Source organism: Seriola aureovittata, chromosome 4, assembly GCF_021018895.1.
Source record: "Seriola aureovittata isolate HTS-2021-v1 ecotype China chromosome 4, ASM2101889v1, whole genome shotgun sequence".
NCBI lineage: Eukaryota > Metazoa > Chordata > Actinopteri > Carangiformes > Carangidae > Seriola > Seriola aureovittata.
The window spans coordinates 10,383,266-10,406,267 of NC_079367.1; the positions used below are offsets into that span (position 1 = coordinate 10,383,266).

Below are 23,002 nucleotides of genomic sequence, written 5' to 3' on the forward strand. Positions count from 1 at the left end.
TAAAAATTCATCAACAAAAAAATGTATACAGTGTCGTGGCATGGCATGCCGCTCTACTTGTTCTGTTTCTATCATGCTGCGCACACTGGGTAATTATCAGACATATGCAATCATTATATAGGGATTCACTCACTGGAGGAAGTACATCATGTGGGGGTGGTGGGGGCAAAATGAAAGAGAGAAAAAGATGGTTAATTAGTCTCAGGGAACATGAAGCTGATGGAAGAAGGTCTGTATGAAAAGCGGGTAAAATACTGACAGTTAATGGAAGCAGAAGTGAGAAAAAGTGTCAGAAGATAAATATGGTGACAAGGGGGACAAATGTTTTTTCCAAACCCTACTTTTGTTTCTCATAAAGCATGGTTCCCACTGCCACAACACCCTACCGGACCCCCCCCCCCCCCCCCCCAGCCTCTCTACCTCCTCTCCCTCTTTTTCTGGTATTGTTATCAGTGACTCACCTGCTCACATGCTGAGTGGCTCATAGGAGGATGTAGCTGTACTCAACTTCATAGCCCAAAATAAAAGAGAAAATAACAGACAGAAAAAGACGAACATCAAATACAAGTGTGAGAAATAAAAAAACAACAAAGTAAAGTGATAGTGAATTTTATTGCAAAACAACATTAACTGTTTGTTTTCCTGATATCAAACTTTACTGAATGTGTGTACATGTATAGGCTCCATGAGCATGGATGTGTATGTGCCTAGTGTCTATAAATACACTTTAAACACACTCTGGCATTGCATAAGCTCAGCTGACTTTCCTGCAGCCAGGCAGGATCAGTTTTTCCACCCATCCTGCTGGACAATGGACACAGCTGCCCACCCTGCCATCCTCCCTACCTAATTCTACATGTTTGGGTGTGTGTGCTTGTGCACTTTTGTCTTTGCATTAACAAAGTTACTGTAATTTAAGCATAGTCTAGTGTGTGTACACTTGTGTGAGGACATCAGGCTGTGTCATCCAAAATTTTACAAATTTTGAAAAGACAAAAAAAAAAAAAAAAACCACTTCTGAAGAATACAGCCCTAATCTAACCTTAAGAACTCACCAGAACCAACCAGGTCTTGGGTTTGGACCCAAAGTTTAAGAACCAAAGGACAACCAAGCAGTTGGTACTTGATAAGTGCACTGATGCAAAAGAAAAACTTGATCCTGACAAACAGAAGTTAAACTTGGAACCACAGTCAAATTTAGGGTGGATTTATGTTATAATAAAAAGCATCTATAGCACATTCACACAAGTTACAGACTTAATTAAGTGCATTAACATTTTTAGTATTGTGTGGGCAGAATACCAAGGATGAATGCAAGAGTGTGTGTGTGTATGTGCGCGCGTACGTATGTGTGTATGGAAAGTCTGACAGTGTGTCTTAACGATAATTTCCTGATATGGGAGAATGGCATTCCTCATGATTCCCACAATCCACTGGAGGACCAGACGTGATGTCATTGAACACTCCCATGAGGAGGCCAGAGGTGAGAGATTATAGTGTGTGTGTGGGGGGGTGGGGGGTAAGACAGAAAGAATGAAAACAGACCAGAGAAATAGGCTTCCCTGTTTCATTTTGTGGTTCAGTTCATTATAAAAACACTGCCCTCAGACTGTGTGCAATTGTGCATAACATGCTTTTGGCTGTGTGTGCATGAGTCTGTGAGATTTTGTGTGTTTATTTTAGGTGTTTGTTATAGGCAAAACTCCAGAGTACACTTTGTTTCGAGGAGAAAGGGAGTGCAAGTGGTAAGACATGCAAGACAGAAGAGGTAGATTAAAGGGAAATATTGTTGGGGGTGTTTGGGGGTGGACCAGTAAGGAAAGTACAAACACGCAAAATGTACACATACAGTGAGTGTTTGTCTGTGCCAGATAAAAAAAAAAAAAAGAAGAAGTAAGGCGGGTGGGGGTCGGAAAAGCAAGAGATGTAAATGCTGGAAGAGCGGCAGGAGAGGAAATCAGGAGTAAGTGAAAGGGCTTGTGACACAGGGAATACTGAGACAAAGGAGGGATGATTGGGAAAGTGAGAGTGGGAGAGAGGATAAGGGAGTTGGATAGAAAAGGGGTAAAAGGATGGAGAGAGAGGGAGAAACAGACGGAGAGAGAGAGGAAAGGGAGGGCGGGAAAAAATGTCCCAGATTCCCATGCCATTTAATAGGGAGCAAAACCAAACTGAGCTTATAATGTAGACTGGCTGAGCAGGGGGCAAAGTGACAGCATGAGGGTATGTGTTGTGTGAGATAGAGAGCAGAGGAGAGAGGGGGAAAGAGAGAGAGAGTGAGAGAGAGTGGGTTATCTGTGTGTGTATCTCTTGCTCTCTGTCTATCTGCATGTGTGTATGTGTACAGAGAACATATGTGGCACAGCCCATGGTGGAGTACATGTAAGGAAAAAGCCTATTTTTCTTGTGTGGACGTGCAGCCTGCAGACACTTTAATTATGGACTCTTCAGTACCGTTTTTCTCTTTTCAAATTATGTTTTTCAAGTTGGATTTTCTGGCGTTCCTTTTTTTGTTTTTTGAATAAGAGATATACTTTATGTGGAGCTTCATCCAGAGGAATACTTTTCTTTTTCCTTTGAGATTTAATCACACACTTACACACAGTCCTCTGCTCCATGTAGCGCCGTGTGGGCGAGGGGCCTACCTGGATTAGCCCGAGCGTACATGTTTCTGGGACAGACTTACAGAAGAAGGGAGAGACTGAAAGGGAGAATAAAGTGAGGAAGAGAGCAGGAAGATGTACCTGTACAAAGCAACGTGCCCGGAGATTCCCAACCCGAAGCAGAAGGGGACTAGAGGTCAGGGTGGGGTCCAGGCTCAAGGCCCGGGCCAGGGGAGGCTCACCAGTCAGACGTCCTCAGGGACAGGGCCTCATGCTTACGCTCCTCTGATGCTGTGGACGGCAAACAAACCCAACAGTGTGGTGGAGCTCAAACAGCTGGAGGAGTTTCTTAACTTCCACTCGCTGTCGCTGCACGACACAGTGAAGAGTCAGACAGGCATGGTCTACAGGTAACCTCACCTGTGTTTGTGTGTGTGTGTGTGTGTGTGTGTGTGTGTGTGTGTGTGTGTGTGTGTGTTTGTGAGACGTTCCTGGATTTCATTGTAGTTTCTTAATGCTCTGAGGCTCACACTGTCGGGCTTCAGGGTTGCCATGGCAACCCTAACGGCATTACTGTTGAGGAGTAAGATGGTTGTAATGGAGAGATGGAGATTGACCGAGTTCACATTTTTCTGTGTGAGTGTAACATTGGGTTGTTCTCACTTATTTTTTTTATTTTTTTTTTATTATTTGTTGTCTTTGGTGCCAGAGTTGACTTTCTACATATTTTTGGGTGAGCGATTTGTTGCTCAGGGTTGGTGGTTGGTTGTGCGAGTTGTAGTTTTATGGCCGGCGTTTGTGCATGATATTATATTTGTTAACTGAATGTTTTGTTCAGTAGACTCAATGGAGATATGATGTGTGGAAAGAGTTGTGAAAAAGTCAAGAGTAGACAACCACCACATTCAGCCCATCTACCGTCTCACAAACTTTGGTCACCCTTGTTATATTATGCAATACCCACTGAATCAGTGGGACTATTGATCGCCAAGTGAAACACTCACTCACTGATCGATCATTCTTTGGCGGCATGTATTTATGTCAGTGTGTTCTGTGAGTACAGTAACTCTGATTTGATCTGTTACCCTGTGATTCCAGATAAATTAGTCTTAGAATAAACAAAAACAGAGGAAAACAAGATTTACTGCAGTCATTTTATAAACTATGTATCATAGTTTTCATGTTTAGTCACTTGCTGGATTAAACTGCATCTGATGCAGGCATGTGTGTACACATGCACATAACCACATACAGAAATAAATCTTGAGGCATGATGAGTTGTTAAATACCTGAATGTCAAAGGATTGCATGAAGGCAAAAACTCTTTTTGAAATATTTTTTAAAATTGAAAAGGACAGTCTAGGTTTCTTTTAATGTTCTTCACCTGTTTAAATTATCTTTTACAATTTTACTTCCTTGATTATTACTCAAGCTTTGTATTGTCAGTGCACTTACGCTCATGCTGCAACATGTGAAGTAACTAATTTCTGTCTCCATGTTTGCTTCACGGTGCATTAAAGCTGCACAACCGAAACCTTTTAAACTTCACGTGTTCAAAGTAATGTGTTTCAGCGTAGAAGTTAATGTTTAAGGGCAATGCTTGATCAGAATGTACATCTACACGTGCTGTATAGAAAATATGGATTCTGTCATTCTCTAAATGGCTCATGTTATAAGTTAAACGGTTTTTGTGTTTTGAAGACAATCCACTTCGTGTTCCTCAGGCGCTGGTAAAGACCCACTGCTGTCATGCCTTTGTTGTTTTTCTTCTAGTTTGTCATCTGTGACTAAGCATCATGTTGGTGAGGGGTTTCAGTGAGTGTGACTGGAACATTGTGGATCACTGCTCAGCCTTCAGGCTAGACAGCAGCATGTAACTGCTTTGCCTTCACTGCGTTGTTGCCTCCAGTGAAGAAGAAAGGGGAAGAGTGATTTCGAATAAAGCATTTCATTCTCTGATAAGAGAATGTGGTTGGTTGTAGCTTGTTTTTTTACTTTAGCCTTTACATATCCATGAAAATTGCATGTGAACATGAATGCTTTTTTACAACCACCTGCTTCACATGCACATAGTAACAAATATTCACTACTGTCCTCTATAAACATTGTTAGACACTTAACAACACCACAGGAACCACTACTATGTTAATGTCACACTGACATAATGTTGGTTATTTGCATATGAGCTATGAGGGGAAAAAAAACATCACAAGTCCAAACTCCACATGAGGTAAACACACCTGTTCATCACGAGCAAATTCATGTTCCAGTTCACCATATGTAACGGAAAGCATACAATATCCAGACTGGGCTCCACAATGTTGTTTAGAAATGTGGCTCCATGCGTGCTTTATATTTGGAGAGGCTGCTGGCTTAGCATTTCCATGAACTGTATTTTGGTCATTCGAAAAGCCCGTCCACTCCCCAGGCTCTCTCATCACTGATTCTGTGGCTGTATTCTGCAAACATGACCATGTTACGTTATCAGTGTAATTGTAAATTATTCTGTCATTGTGTTGGCACAGAAGAAATGGCAGCATAGAGCGTGATTTCTCCATCAACTCCACCAAGGAGAGAGAGACGGGGGGAGTAGGGACGGGGGTGTGATGGCAGTTTGTAGCCCTGTTGGGTCAACCTGGCTACGGGAGCTCATATGGCCTTGTGCTGTTAGCATTCCGCCTTGGGACCTTGGCATATGTGTATACATGAGCTACGTGTGTGTGTGTGTGTGTGTGTGTGTGTGTGTGTTTGAAAGTTTGTGGATATCACCATGGTAGACTAACAAAACAGCTGGCTGTCCACGTCCTTTTCCAGGTCACTGTGTACCACTGGTCAAGATCCATGTTGAGCAACACACACACACACACACACACACACACACACACACACACACACACACACACACACACACACACACACACACACACACACTTATTTACACTTTGTCCAACCCAGATCTCCTGAAATGTAAACCCTTTTCTTTTTGCTCTAACTATAAAATAACCAAAACTACACACTACTTCACAAAAAGAAAAATAGTCTACATGCTTTTATTAACATATGAACACCCCCAAGGAAGAAATGCAAATCAGTGAAGAGCCCTCAATGTCCTTCCAGCCAGTTTTCCTTTAAAGCCCTTGTGGCTGTGTAAAGAGAGGTGAGTCATGACACGACAGATTAAGTCTGTGGAAGCATTTTCTAACTCAACCTTTTCAGCTTTTGACCCCCTTAATACAAAGAAATGTCTACTTATGATGTCCCATCATAGGTTGTTATGACGGCTCCACCAAAGAGTGAGTTTTTTTTCCTTTTTTGAATATTTTATAGGGGTCTGAAAAGGTGAAACTGTGCAGTATTTCACAAGAAAAAAATGAAAGATTCGAGAAAAGTCTGGGGGAAAAAAAAAAGAATTATGTTCTTCCTTATTTTGTTAATCATCCCACAACCATTTTCAGGGTCCTCACACCCAGATTTGGAATCACTGTCCAAACTACAATCCCTAAAATGAATCCTAACTTAAACCCAATTTTAACCTTTTTTAAAATTCAGTCTTTTTCCAGCACTGAACTATAATTCCACCCTAAAACTAATTCTTTGTATTGATGACATTTAGTCCTGGCAAAGACAGAAACAGAAAAGCACACACACCAAACTCATATGCATGTTTTCTGTTTCCTTTTGTTTTTCTGCATTCAAAAAAATACAAAAAGCACAGATGGGAAGAGGAAGAAGAGATAAACTACAAGCAGATATGCCCTCACATGCCCTGCAGTTTATTATTCATGAGTGTGTGTGTGTCTGTCTGTGCGGTGAGTTGGTGTGTATGTTTTCAGTTGTGAAGGAGCATGTGTGTGTGTGTGTGTGTGTGTGTGTGTGTGTTTGTGAGACAGTAACTGCTGCTTCGCATGTGTACATGGTCATTGTATCGTTAACGTGCTTTTTAACCATGTTGGCCGTGGTGACAACTTACTGCTGTTCACTTCCGAACATATGTATTCAACATCTCCTCAGAGCTAATGTGGTGAATGTTAATGCTAATTATCCAGTCAGGGCCAGATACTGTTGCTATGTGACGACGCCAGTGAAACATGTTTGAAAAGCAGAGATCAGCCACGTTGATTAGAAAAAAGCTTCAGAAACTGATTTTGACAGCTAGTCAGCACACAAGTTGGTCCTGAATGCCTCGCCACTGAATAAATATCCAGCACAGGTTCATTGTGGTGTTTCCGGCTCTGTTATTCTTCTTCTTTGCTATATTTGCTTTGTTTGTCTAGTCTTCTTGCATTGTACTGAAGAGGGTACAGCTGTTAGTTTGCTGTCATTAAAAGCCTCCACCACCTGCCATTTTTGAATCAAATTTCAATATGAGGAAGTCTTCTTCCTGCTTTGGTTGAAACACTTTATTTGTGTCAGAAATCAACTCTTCAGGAAATTACATAATGGGCTCTGTTGTCTTTTTGTTTTAAAATTTTCATTGCTCTTTTTGTATTTGTAAAATGCTGAATTTTGCCAGTTGAGATGCAGCAATAAAGTGGTTCATTGTTTCACTGTGACATTATGGTGCTGAAAACATGCTGTGATTATATAATACTGGATGCTTGAGGCAGTTTCCGTTTTCCTTTGGGAAACTAAATGAATATTAATCTAAAAAAAATTGTTCAATCGACACTCTCCTGTTAAAAATCCCCTTTTAACCTAAATGCCAAAGTAGTTACAGATGCAGATGCTGATTTTGATCAAATACTCCACATATTAAAGTGGACGTCAATTTAATCAGCCTAGTGGGGGAAATAGATTAATCAAAAGCCCATGATATTATTGAATATAGAGCAGGGAATTCTGGGTAAGGGAGTGACAGTGAGGGGGCATTTAGACCTCCAGGGGGCAGACGGTCACATTATGAAGCATATGCCATGTCCTCATGGGTGAACAAGTGTGTGTGTGTGTGTAGACAATCTGGATGTTTGTCAGTCCATCTGATTAAATGAGCTCAGCCTGCTGATAGACCTTGGTGTGAAGGTGACAGGAGTTACAGTGTCCCCGCAGTTGTTTCTCTGCTCCTCTGTCACTCACTTTTCTCTTCAGTCCTGTCATCTTTACTATCTTAGTTTGTACATCATTCATTGTCTTTGTCCTTCAACCTGTTTTTCAGAGTGCAAGTTTATTTAAAAATGAAAATTAGATGTTAAACTGAGTGAAATTGGATTATAAAATTAGTTTCAGCATTTGGAATGAGTATTCAGAGAGACTATCTGCAGCATAATCAGCAAATACTTTTGCATCTTCACTTGCCACAATATTTATGTCAAACAGTAGTGAAAATGTCCTTTTTGCAGGAGGAAACATAATATATCTTTTTATAGAACAATTAAATCAGTTTAAACTGGTCTACCACTTTGAAAAATTGGCTCTTTTTTTAACTGCAAAAGAGTAAAACCAAATGTGCTCTGACACAGTGAACCCTTTTTGCAAATGTGATCATTGTTTCCTGTAGTAGTAAAACTAATTCTGCATTAAAGTGTTAGTTTTGATAAATCCAATAGTGCTTTATGTGCAATGGATGTGAAGATTCCTATGTTTACCAGTTGAAGGTCAGATTTTCTTGTCATAGAGTAACCATCTGACTGATTGTGTGGTTTGTTTTGGCTGAGAGATTTTGATTTCTAAAATCCATCCACCACCGTGTTTCTTAGCCCCATGTTACTTCAAGGCAGGAGAAGTGTTGCTGTGTTTGAATCCCAAATAAGAGAATGCAGCAGTTAGTGTTTATTAACTCCAGCCAGTCAAATGTCTGTCCGCTCTGGACTGGAGCCTCGTGTTCACTATCAGTGTTTAGACTCTGGTATCTGCCTATGTAAGGAGAAGCTATGCAGGCATGTGAGTTTATTTATTATGGTGCCAAATAAACGGAGGGAAGAGGTGGTCAGGAGTGAGTAGAGATGAAGGGGTGAAGAGAGGTGAACAAATGAAAAGAAGAAATGCGATAATACTAAATTTTCTATCACTAACTAAAGGAGGCACGTGGTTGTCGTGTATATATGTCTATCAGTTTCTCTGTGTGTGCAGCAGTTTGCCTATCTGTGCGCAGTGTGTGTGTCAGTCTGTGTGCTTAATCAGAGCCTAATGAAGCCATCGTTTGTCACCTTTCAACACTTGAGAAGCAGTGAGTGAAACTGTGCACTCAACCAGAGATTCACAGAAGACACACTTGCACGTAACTCACACACACATACACGGACATACGCATGCAGATAAATGCGTCAATTGCTCATCCTTTATTCATTTTGGAAAACAAATGAATATTTAATACAGGAACTGGTATCCTCACTAAATACTTAATTGGTCAAGCAGTCACAGAAATGGGTGTTTTTGTGCAACGTGCAATTTTTACCATTGTCTGTTTTATTGTTGGGTGAATCATTGCAACTCGTTCTAATTAGATTCATCATCAGATTCATCAATTGTATGTTTGTGCTTGTTTTATTGTGTAGCCTCTTAGTTTTACCATTTCTCTACAGTTTTAATACAGACTGAAAGTGCTGACATCATCCCAAAGAAACACCAAAACTAGTGTACCTGTATTCAGATATTGCAGTGGAAGTACCTGGTTTAGAGCCTTTTCTATTATGAATGCTTCAAAGCTTCTAAAAGCCTGGAGGGTGTGGTAAACTGTGATGGGCTTTACACACAAGGTATTAGACCGACCAAGATCCTGTGACACCTTTTGGCTTAGAACCAGTCATGTAATAAATGACTCTGGGCAGAGAGACAGAGAGAGAGAAAGAGAAGACTTCAGTTTGTAATTACAAGATGGGGAAAACCAGGGGTTTTATGGTGTAGTGTGTTCAGTTAAGTTACACACTATTAAGGTGGAGGAAAGTAACTAAGTGCATTTACTCAGGTACTTATTTGATACTTGAGTATTTTCTTTTCATGCCACTTTCTAATTTATGACATTTCAAAGGAAAATATTGTCGTCTTTTTTTTAATAATTATTCAGCTATGAATGCAGGATTTTTACTCAATGTTTTTACAGTGTGGTATTAGTAAGTTTAGTTAAGTAAAAGGTCTGAACACAACTCCACAACTGGTTAAAGCAACAGACTGCAGGAGAAATGACTTATCCTCTAGGAAGGGTGTAACAACTGCCTTGTACACTCTGATCTTCCCTGAAAATGCAGTAAATTAGCTATCATTATTGACTAAAAAGATTCAACAAATTTCTTGCATCTCATGAATCTCTCGCCAAACAAATTTCAAAAAGAATTCAATTCAAACAACTGGCAGAGAGAGTTCGCCAGTTTCCCATATTGCTGTTACAAGTAGTTTTACACGGTTTGCCAGTGAAGAATGGGAAGGCCTCTTCAGACATCTTGAGTCAAACACACTCTTACCTCTGTATCTATCCACATCTCACTGACTGTCTATATTGTGTGTGGCGCTCTGTCTTTGATCCCCCTGTGGTGGTACTTGCTGCTGGTTAAATGTCCTGCTGTGTTGTGCATTTGTCGCTTGGTTTTTTTTAGGCACTGAAGCTGTTGTGTTATTGTGAAATGTTCACTGCAGAGATGGAGCCTGTTGGGGCTTTTGATAAAAAATGTCCTCACTAAGAGGAAAGCATGTTTCTACACGCTCCCCCACTGTCTTCAGAAAAAGTCTATTCAGGTAAGATAAGTGAAAACACCCGCGTGTTCAATCACTGATTATCTCACTAACAGATTGAATCTGGGTTCTGTTATCTAAGGATGTCTTTTCATGTATATGCTCATAGTATGTAGGCCTACTGTACATACACAGATATACTGTACATGTCACTTCTATCACATGACCAGTGTTTTTAAATTCAGGATTGACCTAATATTCATTACTGTATAGGTTAAATATAAGACAAAATAAAAATACAGTTACAGCTTGTTAGAGGTTTAAAGTCATAACAAGATTTAAATTCCTTATAAATACTAATGACTGTAGTATTTGAGATCAATAAGGTCATGTGAGAGCCAACAGAGAAGGATTCGTTTCTGTAGCTAAGACTCAGGCAGGACTGCTTTAAGTTAATCATGGCTTTGTCAATCTTACTGATGGATCGTTCTGTGCTCTGCCCACTCTCTTTCACTTACACACACTTACACATTCCTTTAAATGTCACTTTAGGGATATTTCCTCGACATATGAATTCCCTAGAGGAAATAACCAACAACAAACCGTTTAATTGTACCTGCTGAATGTATTTGTAGTGAAAACAAATTTCATTATTAGTCAATCCTGTTTCCATACTGGTCTAAACAAGTCCGAAACTAGTCGCCAGATGTAACACACAGACCTGCACACATCACCAGTTCATTAGTCGGCTATTGAGTGAGCTAATGCACGTTCTTGACGTGACTCTCATCAATAAATCAACTCTACAGCTTGAAAAATCAGCTGGACTCTTACACACGTCTTGTCTTTTTCTCCACCTTTGCACACACACATGCGCAGACGTCTGGAGTTTCACTTCCCTCAGCAGTAGCTGACTCTGTGAATCAATAGAGCATCAGTTTGCCCTATTGATGTGCTCATTTGGGCGAGTGCCAGACAGGAGTTGACTGCTGTAGGGACAGGCCAAACAGTCATTGGGATCACCGTGCTTGGCAGACCAGCCTTTGAACATCTCTCAGCTTCTGAAATGGTCAAAGATTTATAAAAAAATCTTTACGTTTTCTTGTTAATCAATGCAAGATTGCATATTGACACCTTAAATGTCAGTATGACAACTTTGACTGTTTCATTTGTTTTTATTAGCTCTCTACATGACACACGCTTTGGTGATGATCAGTGCTTAAAATGTATATAAATATCAACAGGATTATGTGAACTGTGGATAATTTATTTCATCTGGGGGGAAAAAAAGTAGTGGAGCGATGTTCTGGTGACCCTGGCAGCACTACACCTGTGTGTTACGTTAATGTTACGTTACTCTGAGCGAGAGAGAAAGAGGAGTGACCAAAAATGTGAGTTTGTCCCTCATTGATTCCAGAAGTTGTATTTTCCACCATGTAAAGCAGCAGGATCAGAAAACCAGAATCAGAAAACCCTAATGTGAATGCACCCAAGATGCATTGAGGGAGCATTTGAGATCTGATCACTCAGACCACATTCGGAGATGGTCTGAGCCACCGTTTCATAGGTCCTGTTTAGACCTGGCATTAACATCCGTCTCGGGTGATCCGATCACAAGTGGACTGCTCTGTTCGTCAGTTCACACCTGACTTTCAAATGCGTCTCCACATGCGTCTTGATTGACCGCTTGTGATCGGATCCTGTGTGTGTCAAGCGGCAACCCCTGAGGCTGAAAAATGAAGCCAACACGGAATGGCCACTTGAAACTGCCTCCAAAAGTAAGTCAATCCCCATAGACTCCCATGTTAAAATGCCTAACTTTACAGCAGTAATAAACATGTTTACAGTCTTTACACCCAATTGGTTCCTTCATAACAACTATAAAGGGGGTGAATTTTTATATAACTAACTTGTTTAAATTTTATTAATGCTTAAAGTTCACTGCAAGACAGTGAGAGAGTGATGGGGGAACGGAGCGGGGAAAGTAAGATCCGATCATAAGTGGTCAATCAAGACGCATGTGGAGATGCAAGTCAGGTGTGAACTGACGTATTTTGAGCTGTCCACTTGTGATTGGATCACTGAAGACGCATGTTAATACTAGTGCTGACCGATTATGCTTATTTGGTCATATATCGTCATTGCGATATGAACAGGTGCATAAACACTGCAAATGAATTAGGATTACACACGCCATGCATGCAGGGTTTTCAAGGTGCAGCGCCTGAGCCAAATGAACTGGGGAAAAAAACTCTACTGCGTTTTGGTGTCGGGCGGCAGCCTCTCACACACACAGCAGACAGCACAGACTAGTGACACGTCGTAGCTCTGTGAGTGTCATCAACCTTTTGTGAGTAAAAAAGCAATTAGCGTCCTTCATCACAACACCTGTTTGACAAGATTTAAACACGAAGAAAAGCTACATTTTCAACATCTCCATCACTGCGGTTTGTTTTACATGAGCACAGTGCGCTAATGTTAACCTAATAGTGAATTGTTATAATCGAGCTAAAAAGAAAATTTTCTGTGTGTAGACTGCAGCTAAGACACAAATGAACCATCGCTCTCCGTCTTTCTTTCTCCCAGTCGTCTCCCTCTCTCAGCTTGGTTCTTAAGGTATCGCTGCCTCACTGCTCCTCCTCTCTCTTGGTATTTGTCCATTATTGATGAGGAGTGATAAGTGGTTATTTAAGAGGCAGTGCTTCTGAGGTCGCTTGAGGATAAAACCCCAGTGGAGCTTCATCTTACTCTCACACTGCTTCACGTAGAAGGAAACGAGCCAGTCTAACTTTAAACACACACACACACACACACACACACACACACACACACAGTCATCCTTTTACTTTAAATCTATTAAGTGATGTTCAAGGTGACTCTGTAGCCTTTGGCAAATCAGTCCACAGCTAAAGTACCACAACTCATAATAATGGTAGTCTGTGAGATCTGAGCACACATTCCTGTAATTCAATGAGAAAATCCCCACAGGGATTCATTAATAGGTGTGTGTGTGTTTGTAGCAAGGATGAGACTGAAGCATTTTCTCTTCACTCGCTGATCTTTAAAGATAAGAGCAGCAGTTAAATAACTAATTTGTAATGATGATGATACCAAGCACATGAGGGGTAATGGCGTGGGTGTGTGATGAAACCCCAGAGGGGAAGTGAAAACACTTGAAAACATGTTTAACAGTTCTGTGGTTGATGTGGGTGGGGGAATGGGGGGCTTGGGGTGATTAGAGAGAGGATATTCAAAATGAGTCGTCAGGAGACGCAGAAGGAGATCAAAAGAAGAGAGCAGGAAGTGTCCTGTAATTTGTTATAGTGCTTGTTGGTGGTGTCACCACTAGGGGGAGCTGTGGATCTGCTGTCTCTTTGATGATGGACACGAAAGAGTGTGTGTGTGTGTGTGTGTGTGTGTGTGTGTGTGTGTGTGTGTGTGTGTGTGTGTGTGTGACTGAAGGAGCACTCCTCAACAGTACATTGAGCAGCAGCGAGTGTCTTTGGTCACTTCCCACTTTCTTTGTGTGGATGTGCGTCTAGTTTAGCTTTTCAAAATATCACAAAGACAAACAATAGCACCATAGATGCAGATATTTTATTTATGTCCACAGTTTAATGTTTGGTTGCACTATGCCCTCATTGCATTTACTGATTATAAACCAAAAGCAAAAAGGCTGTGCACGCCGATACGGCTAAGAGTCAGTCGTTCCCTAGAGATCCTGTGTGTTTGCCAAGAGAAGAGGAAATGTTTGACCAAAGTGAAATATGGCTTTAAGAGGTGCTGCAGTGCTCATGCAGCGTTGGAATCAGCGTAGGAGTGTCACCTACTGTGGATTGCAGAGAGACCTTTCACACCACAGCTCAAGAGGGGGCAAAATAATATCCAACCGTGCTCCTTTCAGCACATAAACAGTTCCCTTTCTCTTCTCATTTCCTACTCTTTCACTAAACCAAATATCACCCAAGCTCCTTGTTATCTCACACTGCTGCTGTCACCTTGTCCATGTGTATTTCTTTCCTTCTTTCTACGCTGTCGTGGTCCTGTCATTAGTCATTTCCCTCCATCTATGATTTTGTGCAGTCATGCCTAGTGCGGACACTCAGTTTTAGTGTCACCATACATCTCCATTTTACAACACTAAGCTGACACACTGATGCAGGTAAAGTTTATATTTCGTCTGATCAGCACTTTTCTTGTCTTTTCTCAGTGTGTGTGTCTTCACAGATCGTAATATTAAGGAGTGGAGTCTGAGTCTTTGCCAGGTTGTGTGTGTGTGTGTGTGTGACTGTGGATGCTTGTCCCTGGGTGCAGTGGTATCTTTTGTAAGAAAAGGTAATACACTGTAGTCTCCCTTAAGGCTGCCTATTACGAGAGGTGAGGTGAGAGAGGGGACAAGGAGTGGGATATGAAAGATTGCCATCATAATAACAACTAAACGTAATGTAGACCCATTGCACACATGCGCACACACACACACACTCATGCTGTTGACTTTACTGCAGTATTTGTCACTGTTTAAACACTGCAATAAGCGTAGGCAGACACTGTGCCAGCAGATGCACAGAAATACTCTAACAGCATTGTGTGCAAATACTGTACGAGCAGTTGCATAAATGCCAACGCATGCGTATATGAACAGTTTAGTGTTTTAGTGGCTTCAGTGCAGCAATGCAGCATAGACACAGTAATCTGTGGCTGGTGACTGCAGTCTCCCATTGCAATATACAATATAATTCAATTACAGTATAATAAAGTTTTCACACATCCCACCAAAATTAGTAAAACTGTTTTTTTTGATCCGATCAAAAACTGCTGTATAAATAAATGCTCTGGCTTCTGCTCAAAAGCAGACCTTGAAAGACTTGCTTTTGTAACCTGTAAAATAGACCCTTGTAATGTTCTTCTCTCTCTGTGGTCTTCAGAGGACTGTGGGAAGCCCATTCAAAATGCTGCAGCCTGACTTTTATCAAGGACTAAGAAAAATAAAGCACACTACGCCTGCCTTCATATCACTGCCATGGCTTCCAGTGTGCCTTAGACTTGACGGGGTTGACTTGCTTGTGAATTGCATTGCTCCAAGGTATGCTTAAAAGCCATTTACCCAGACCTCTCAGGTCACCCAGCCCTGGTATTCTTGCTTTTTTGAGGATTGATTCACAATCTGATAAATCAGCCTTTTAGTTTTTATAGTCGTAGTTGCTGGAATAGCCTTCCTGAGGTGTTCACACTCTAAAAGAAGCACCAAAACATTTCTTTTAATGTTGCCCTTTAATGACAAGTATTTTAACTTTGTCAGTGAATAAATTGTAATTACTCTGTCCTGTTTGCTTGCTGTGATAGAGCAGTTGCGAATGGTTTTTTGTTTTTTGTTTTTCAAATTATTGTCTTCTGTGTGGAAAAAAAACTGTAAGCCTTGCCTTGCCTAACTTCTACCCCCTATACAATACAGGAATATTGCTGAACATTTTTTCAAATGAGTTTTTTGTTAGTTTACTCCCCTGCACAGTCTCTTTTTGTTGTATTATATAAAATGATTTAATCTCCCCTGCAGGAGCACATACTGATTGAAACTATCTTACCTGTTTCACACACACAGTCAATAACTCTTGCTTGATGAGTTGTGCGTTGCACAGATGATAAATGGCAGGAGACGTGGTGCAGAAATTCCCTGTCAGCACATACGAATGATGGGGAATCCCTTGTGCGTACATCATTGCACTCAAGTGCTCAGGCACACATATAGCACGCATGCACACACACACACACACACACACACACACACCACACACACACACACACACACACACACACACACACACACAGTCTTGAGATTGCTGAAGCTAAAATGTCCCTTAGGAAAGTGCCATTAAAAGTTACTTCTTGCTGGGGCAGCAGTTAAAAATCCAACTCACTCAAAAAACATAGGGGATTGAATTTTTGGCACAGAATACACAGTTAGTCTCTCAAGATTTTCACAAAACAACTTCCAAACTTTAGACTTGATTTCAACTTTAAAGTAACCTTAAAGCCCAGTGCATGTTTTTAGGCGCACACATTTCTGACATTGTCTCACTTTGATGATTAACACAGCCACAGTGAAGCACTTATTAGAAGAGCCAAGTGGTTTTACATCGTTGGCACGATGTAAGAGCTCTCCTTCACCTCGCTATTATCTTCAAGTGGTTTCATTTCTACTCTTTGACTAAGTAATTTGACTAATGATCGTTCTGTACAGAGTGGGACAGGAGATGAATTTCAGATTGAGGGCTATTATAAAAAAGAAAAGAAAAAGAAAAGAGATTCTGCTCCCAAAAGCCGCAGTAGATACTGCAATGGAAACTCTGTATGCCTATATAGTGCATTAATGTACATGTACATATAATGGTGGTATGTAAATATAGTGCACTTGGTTGCTACATACTAATATATGTAATTTTATCCCACTCTAACAAATGTAACAGGACAGTGAATGAGATGTCAATCAAGCTCAGTCTGCACCCACACAGTCTTAGCAAGTGGTCTAATCAGCCAAAATAATTGAAATAATTTGTGTGGGTTTGCCACAGAGGCATTAAAGTCCTTAATTATGTACTCCTTTTTACTTACAAACAGCCAAGCTCATAACTTTCTGTCATGTGCGCTGTGTTCATGTAGGACACAGTGATGTACTGTAAATGCAAGAATAAAAAAAAAAAGAAAAAAGAAGCATGAAACAAATTTGATTTTTACTGACCTAGCCAGTAATCAAGAAATTAGAGCATGAAATTGTAGCGCAGGGAGATGCACATTAGAATGGACACAGGTGTTTGATTTAATCCAGCTAAAAAAAATGATGGAACTCACCAGTGCTGGTAGATGATGCACATGCAATCTATCTACCCCCCCACTGGTTATTACACCACTATCACACTTTGCATCAACTTTAATTTACCGATAGACTAAAAACACATTGGACAATACTGCAGTACACAATTTACATCCAAATCGAACAGTGAATGCCTGTTACTGGTATTTGATGGTTCATTTGTTGTTTGTAACTAAAAGCGCGTTTCCACCTCAAGAACTTTCCCCAGGAACCAGGAACCTTTTGAGGAACTATGCGCGTTTCAACTGCAGGAACCAGGGTCTTAATTCAGTTCTTATTGACTGTAACTTTTTGGTCGAAACTCGGCTTAAGACTTGATGTGGGGACCCAGGTCAGACTGGGTCCAAATTTTATTCAGTCTAAGAGGATACAGGTAGAGCTCGGTTGTCTTGCTGCAGGTGTTGAGGCTGTGTGTCAATTTGTTTCATAATCAGGGGGATCCAATCATGAAATACTGATCACAATCCACGCAAGAGAAAGGGTGTCCTTGTCTTGTCTCTGTGAGGGTGTTTTTTGGAACAACTACATTTTTGTTTGGGTCTAATTGGCCTTGAAACTTTCAGTGGATTTATTTATGCTTGTTAGGCTTCAGTTTCACGGTTTAGTTTCAGAGAGGGTTCAGTGTTTTGGACTATGTGACAACCACTAGTGGTAATGCAGGAAGTAGTGTGCTGTTCATGTAGCGGGGTACAAATTGACATTGTAGAAGCTTTTTTTTAACCATCAGTGATAGAAAGTAACTAACTACACTTAAGTACTTTACTAGTACACTTCTTTGGTTTTCCTTTACTTTTGAGGTGCTGGTACTTTTGCTTGAGTAGTTCCATTTCTAGCTTCTAAATTTCAGGGGCAAACATTTTTCTTTTTTACTGCTCTACATTTATCTGACAACTTCAGCTACTAGTTGTAATCAAAATGTAAATTGTGATGAAACACATACACAAGCACCATACACACATCCAGCACAGCACATTTAGATAAACTATTTCTGTCTCCAAAGGAATGTGCGACCAGAGAAAATGTGGCCTGTTTGAGAAGTGACATAAAGGTCACAAACACAATGTAGGAAATAAATTGAGAGGCAAGTTGGTTTTGTTTTTTTTTCCTGCATGAATGCTGCTGCCTTTTGCTGCTGTATTTTGTCAGAGTTTGACTTGGCTGTCTGGGTGTTGAGAAAATCTTACAATTCGATTCCCCTTAAAGTAAAGTGGTAATCATGGTACCCACTGTTAAAGATACTTAATACGTAACAAAACTTTACTAAGCCAAGCTTCTTTTCCTGTTCCTATCCTGTCTTGTATCACGGTACCGTACTTCTCTATGAAACAACCCAGTTGGAGATGTAATGTAGTCATAGCTTAGCAGATGAAAGTGTCTCTTTCATTACACTATTTACTGTATACACTTTCTTCTCAGAGGTGACCAGTGTACATGTATCCTTCGTTCCTCCAGATGCTGCCTGGTTGCCATCTGGCATCTTTATTCTTGCCTGGTGTTATTTTATTGCTGCTTTTTCCCACACACATAACGCCTCCATACAGTTTCCATAGCAATGCTATCACTGAGATGACAGTTTTCTCTCGTTGTTACCACTCCTGACTATCAAGTGTCCATTTCTGGAGACTCTCTAGCAGTCAGGAACGCTGCTCTCTGCAACAAATAGCTAATTGTGGTGCAGGTAGTGTAGGAGTATGTGCTTATTACACGGTGCAAGTTGGAGAACAACCTCATTATGTCATGATTTTAGTTACAATATACAGAAGGTTATTAAAAAGTTGTACCTTACAATTTTGCTCTCAGAAATTCTCTTAAAAATGCACCATGCTGAGTTCCGGGTATAGTCATTTTAGGAATAACATATTGATTGGCATTATTTCAAAGGTCGGAGATATCATGAAACTAGGACTGGTGGATTCTCTTGTCGTAAGTGTAAACACTTTTCTCTGCTGACATTTACTTCATACAGAAAACACTGAGTTGGACAGAAAATCAAAGATTTTATTTCCTCTTCTAAATTGCTCCCTTGGAACACATTCATATTTACAGCAGTGACCCTGGATGGATACAATGACCTGAGCTGCAGTGGGAGGACTGCAGTGCACACGCACACTCTCACACACACTCTCTCTCTCTCTCTCTCTCTCACACACACACACACACACACACACACACACACACACACACACACACACACACACACACACACACACACACACACGCACACACTCTGGAGGAAAGACTCAACACTCAGTAAAAACACAGCACTGCTGGCGTTTCCCTAGAGAAAGCACTTTATAATGACTTCCTTTGTTGTTTGTGCATGCAAAACATGTCAGTCCAGACATATGGTGCAAACAGCTCATTAAGCTCTATGGACAGATATTACTGTGGTGACTAACCTGGTGATTTTGGGTGTTTTTTTTTTTTTTTTTTTTTACAAAAAGTGATAGTATGCAAGAATAAGACTTTAGGCTTATGTGCCACAGATTGTAGTGATGTACACAAGCTGCAGCTTCCCCTGTTTCTATAACTTATACTCAATTTGTAATTAAACTGTAATTTAGCTGAATTTGGGCTGAGTAATATACATTTAAAGGATACACAGTAATGTCAGCAATAATCTTTTATTGCCAATGATAACTGTGCACACACAACTCTAGCAAGTACTGTAGGTCAAATCACTGCTGGTCACACAAGGTGATGCGTGTCCTTGTCAGACTGAATAATTAGACATAGATAGACCATTGTCAGTTACAATAGCATGTCATAGACATCAGCAAATGATGCAACATAGCAGACACTGATAATAGTGATAGTGATGATAATAAAACCAAAGTTAGTCTGCCCAATCTCAGCTGAAACCAGCCCACAGCTGTACCTGCCTCTTACTTATTTGGTTAGATAGGGTTCATCTTGTACTGTAAATGCCTAATTCAACCTTTAATGTGCGTTTCAGTGGGAAATTGTAGTTTCATTAAAAAGACTTTGAGCTGTAAAATGGGGTACACCATCTTTTAGTGGATAATGGTGAAACAATTTGGTCTAAATCGATACTTAGCAGGTTTAAGTGTGCATGAAGTTCAGCTACAGTGGTACCATCTGTGGATAGTGTCGAGACTTTAGTAACATACTGTGGAGCTGACACTGTAGCAGCAGTATGCTATGCTGACTGCCACTAAGTTTCCATTGCATGGGTATGCAGTTGCTTGGCTGGGTATACAGTGTGCACTGTACCTACTACTAATGCACTCCTACTAATTAATTTTACTCTGGACCAGGGCCTGCTGAAGTGTTTAATTAAAAATAAATTTAATTAATTATAGCATGAAAGGTGATTGATGTCTGGAAACACAGCACATGTTGTAACTACCCAAGTTTCAACATGTACTGTGGTTTGTACTATAACTTTACCAGTACTATGTTGCAATTTAGTCTTGACTACAAGTCTATTGTAAGGCTGCGCTCAGCACAGAGAGGGCAGGTGGCTGGTTGTGTTAGTGATAGATAGAAGCTCATGACATTTTGACCCTTCTTATCTTCAACAGCTGTCTCAAGTCTAAATAACTAGCTGTAATCCAATGCTCCTCTGAGGACAATGACAGCCTCTAAATGGATACACTCAGGATTACGACCCAGTGGTGACCTGCGCGCGTGTGTGTGTGTGTGTACATGATACAGAGAGTAAAGAGAGACGCTTATGTTGTTAAGATGTCTGTTGAAATGTGTTTATGGTATTTTGTCAAAGTGTACTTTGATGATAAATTCACAATAGAACTAAATACATTCACCAAATATCACACCCATTTGCGGAAGACCCTGTTTACACTTGGTAGTAAAAGGTGATCTCTATCCGGATAAAGAAAAACACATGTTAATGCAAGGCGTAAATGCGTCGTGCTCAGACTGTGATCGGATCAGCCTCATCACCTCTGGAGGTAATCTGGCTCACATGGTGTTCGGATCTTAGGTAGGTGTAAATGCCATTTCAAATTACTCTTGCTCAAATTTTGCTCCATAGGACAGAGAACCGATCTCAATGAGGATGATGGAAATGTATTAAAAATACATTTATTATCTGGATCAGATATCTGGATACAGATCGCATTTTAATACCAGGTGTAAACGGGGTGTAAAGTTCTCCCTATTCTCTGTGTTGTTGTGGCATGATTATGTATTTGACACAATTTTAGTTAGCCTAAGTTTTACCAGAGAACAACAACAACAAAAATCTTAATTATAAGCTCAACTAAAGGTGAAATTTTAATTTGGAAAGGAGTTAAATGGAGCCATTTACTGTAGTAATTAATCAGAACTTTGCTGTTACATAAGTTCCTCTTGGGCTGGAGGAGACATGGTTTTATTTTCAGGGGTAATGTTGTTGCTGTGAGTGGAGGTGGCAGCTGCAGAGGGTCTGGCATCTTTCCACTGTGACACCCCTTGGTGCTCAGCCACTGGATGATGGAACCTCTGGCGTTTATGCAAAGCTGAGTGGGGAATATTTTGTGGAGATTTGCTCTCCTGCTCATTTGCCACTGCAGAAGAGTAAACCAACACAGTTTACCCACCTTTATGTTTGGAAAATGGAGTTAACCCGGCATTATGTGATGCAGATTCACGAAATTCAGGATGCATGAGGAGAATATAACTCCTACTGGCTTTTATTTTTCTTATGGTATATAGGGAAGTATTGTAGCTGCCTTGTGGTGGCTCGTACAATCATATGGTTACGACAATCTAAAGCTTCATCTCAAAACGTGCTAATAGCTGCTGCTGTGAAATGATGGAGGAGGGGGTGACAGATTCTCATTGGAGACCCAACACGTATCTTTATGTTATGAACCATGATTGACATGACCTTAAAGCCAAGACTCATCACTGTAATATGCTTGTGGCTGTAGTATCCTTGACCCATGATCTACCATGGTTCGACGTGTAAACCTCTTTAATGATACAAACGATCCAGGAATAAATCCCCAGGAGTCAAGTATGACATTCAGTCGGCATCAGCAAGCGGGTGTACACGCATTTCAAGCTTATTACCCAAGATACCCTGCTAATTGTAAAGAATTGCAGAGGAAATAAAATCATGCATGACACATATGAGCTCTCACCAAGATTATTTGATGCAACAATAACTGTAATATAGAAATATGCTGATGCTTGCAGTATAAATCTGCCTTATTCACATTTTACTAGAGTGTCCGTGATGTTGTTTTGAAAATTCAGCAGAATAATTTATGTATAATAATATTTGAACAAGATATGAGCAGAGTATAAAGCATAATTTATTATTCTGCATTCTTCTAGTATGCAAATTATATGATATTAGCCTACCTAAAAATGAGAAGGGTGACAAGGTGTTTAAGGAGTTTTACAGCTACTTTATGCCTGCTCTTGTAATCGGATCAATTATTATTATTATGAATAAAACATAATGTATAATATACATTTTGTATGAAATATAATAGACAAAATCTAACATGTAAGCTGCCTGTTGGTGACTTGATTCAGCCTTGAGCACAGTGCTGTTAGTGATGGGGTGTGACAGCTTTGCGGTGTCACTGTTTGTACAGAGGGCGAGATCACTGTCATGACGGGTGAAATTGAAACGCTGCTTTTATGGATTTTAATGGATATGATTGAGTAATGAAGCGTTCATGCTCTCTCTTTCTTTGTCATTCTGCCCTTTCACCTGTGGCCTCAGTCAAGGCTGGAAGGACTGGAGAAAGATTTAATGATAATGTGACACTGTGTCCGTGTGTTATTCTAATTTCACAGAGCTGTCACTTTGAAATGACGACCTATTGTTCTTTTGCTCTGCTCAGTACCTTTTTAATATTATGAGGTTTTCTCTGTAGACTTGTCTTAAGCCACTTGAATCACACAAGGCTGTTTTTAAAAATGTTATTTCATTCCTTAAAAAAAACAT

The 23,002-nt window shown here is 40.3% G+C and overlaps 1 protein-coding gene across 2 annotated transcripts in view; it reads left to right on the forward strand.

Annotated features, from left to right (window-relative positions):
* The window catches only part of kcnab1a (potassium voltage-gated channel subfamily A regulatory beta subunit 1a), a 103,259-nt gene that overhangs the window by 3,630 nt on the left and 76,627 nt on the right, over positions 1 to 23,002 (forward strand). The window contains exon 1 of one of the 2 annotated variants that reach the window (XM_056374052.1): positions 1,609 to 3,013. The exons of the other annotated variant lie outside the window; for it this stretch is intronic. Coding sequence (XP_056230027.1) covers positions 2,739 to 3,013 — 275 coding nt within the window. The 5' untranslated portion in view covers positions 1,609 to 2,738. Of the gene's footprint in view, positions 1 to 1,608; positions 3,014 to 23,002 lie in introns of those variants that run through there. 2 annotated transcript variants of the gene reach the window in all.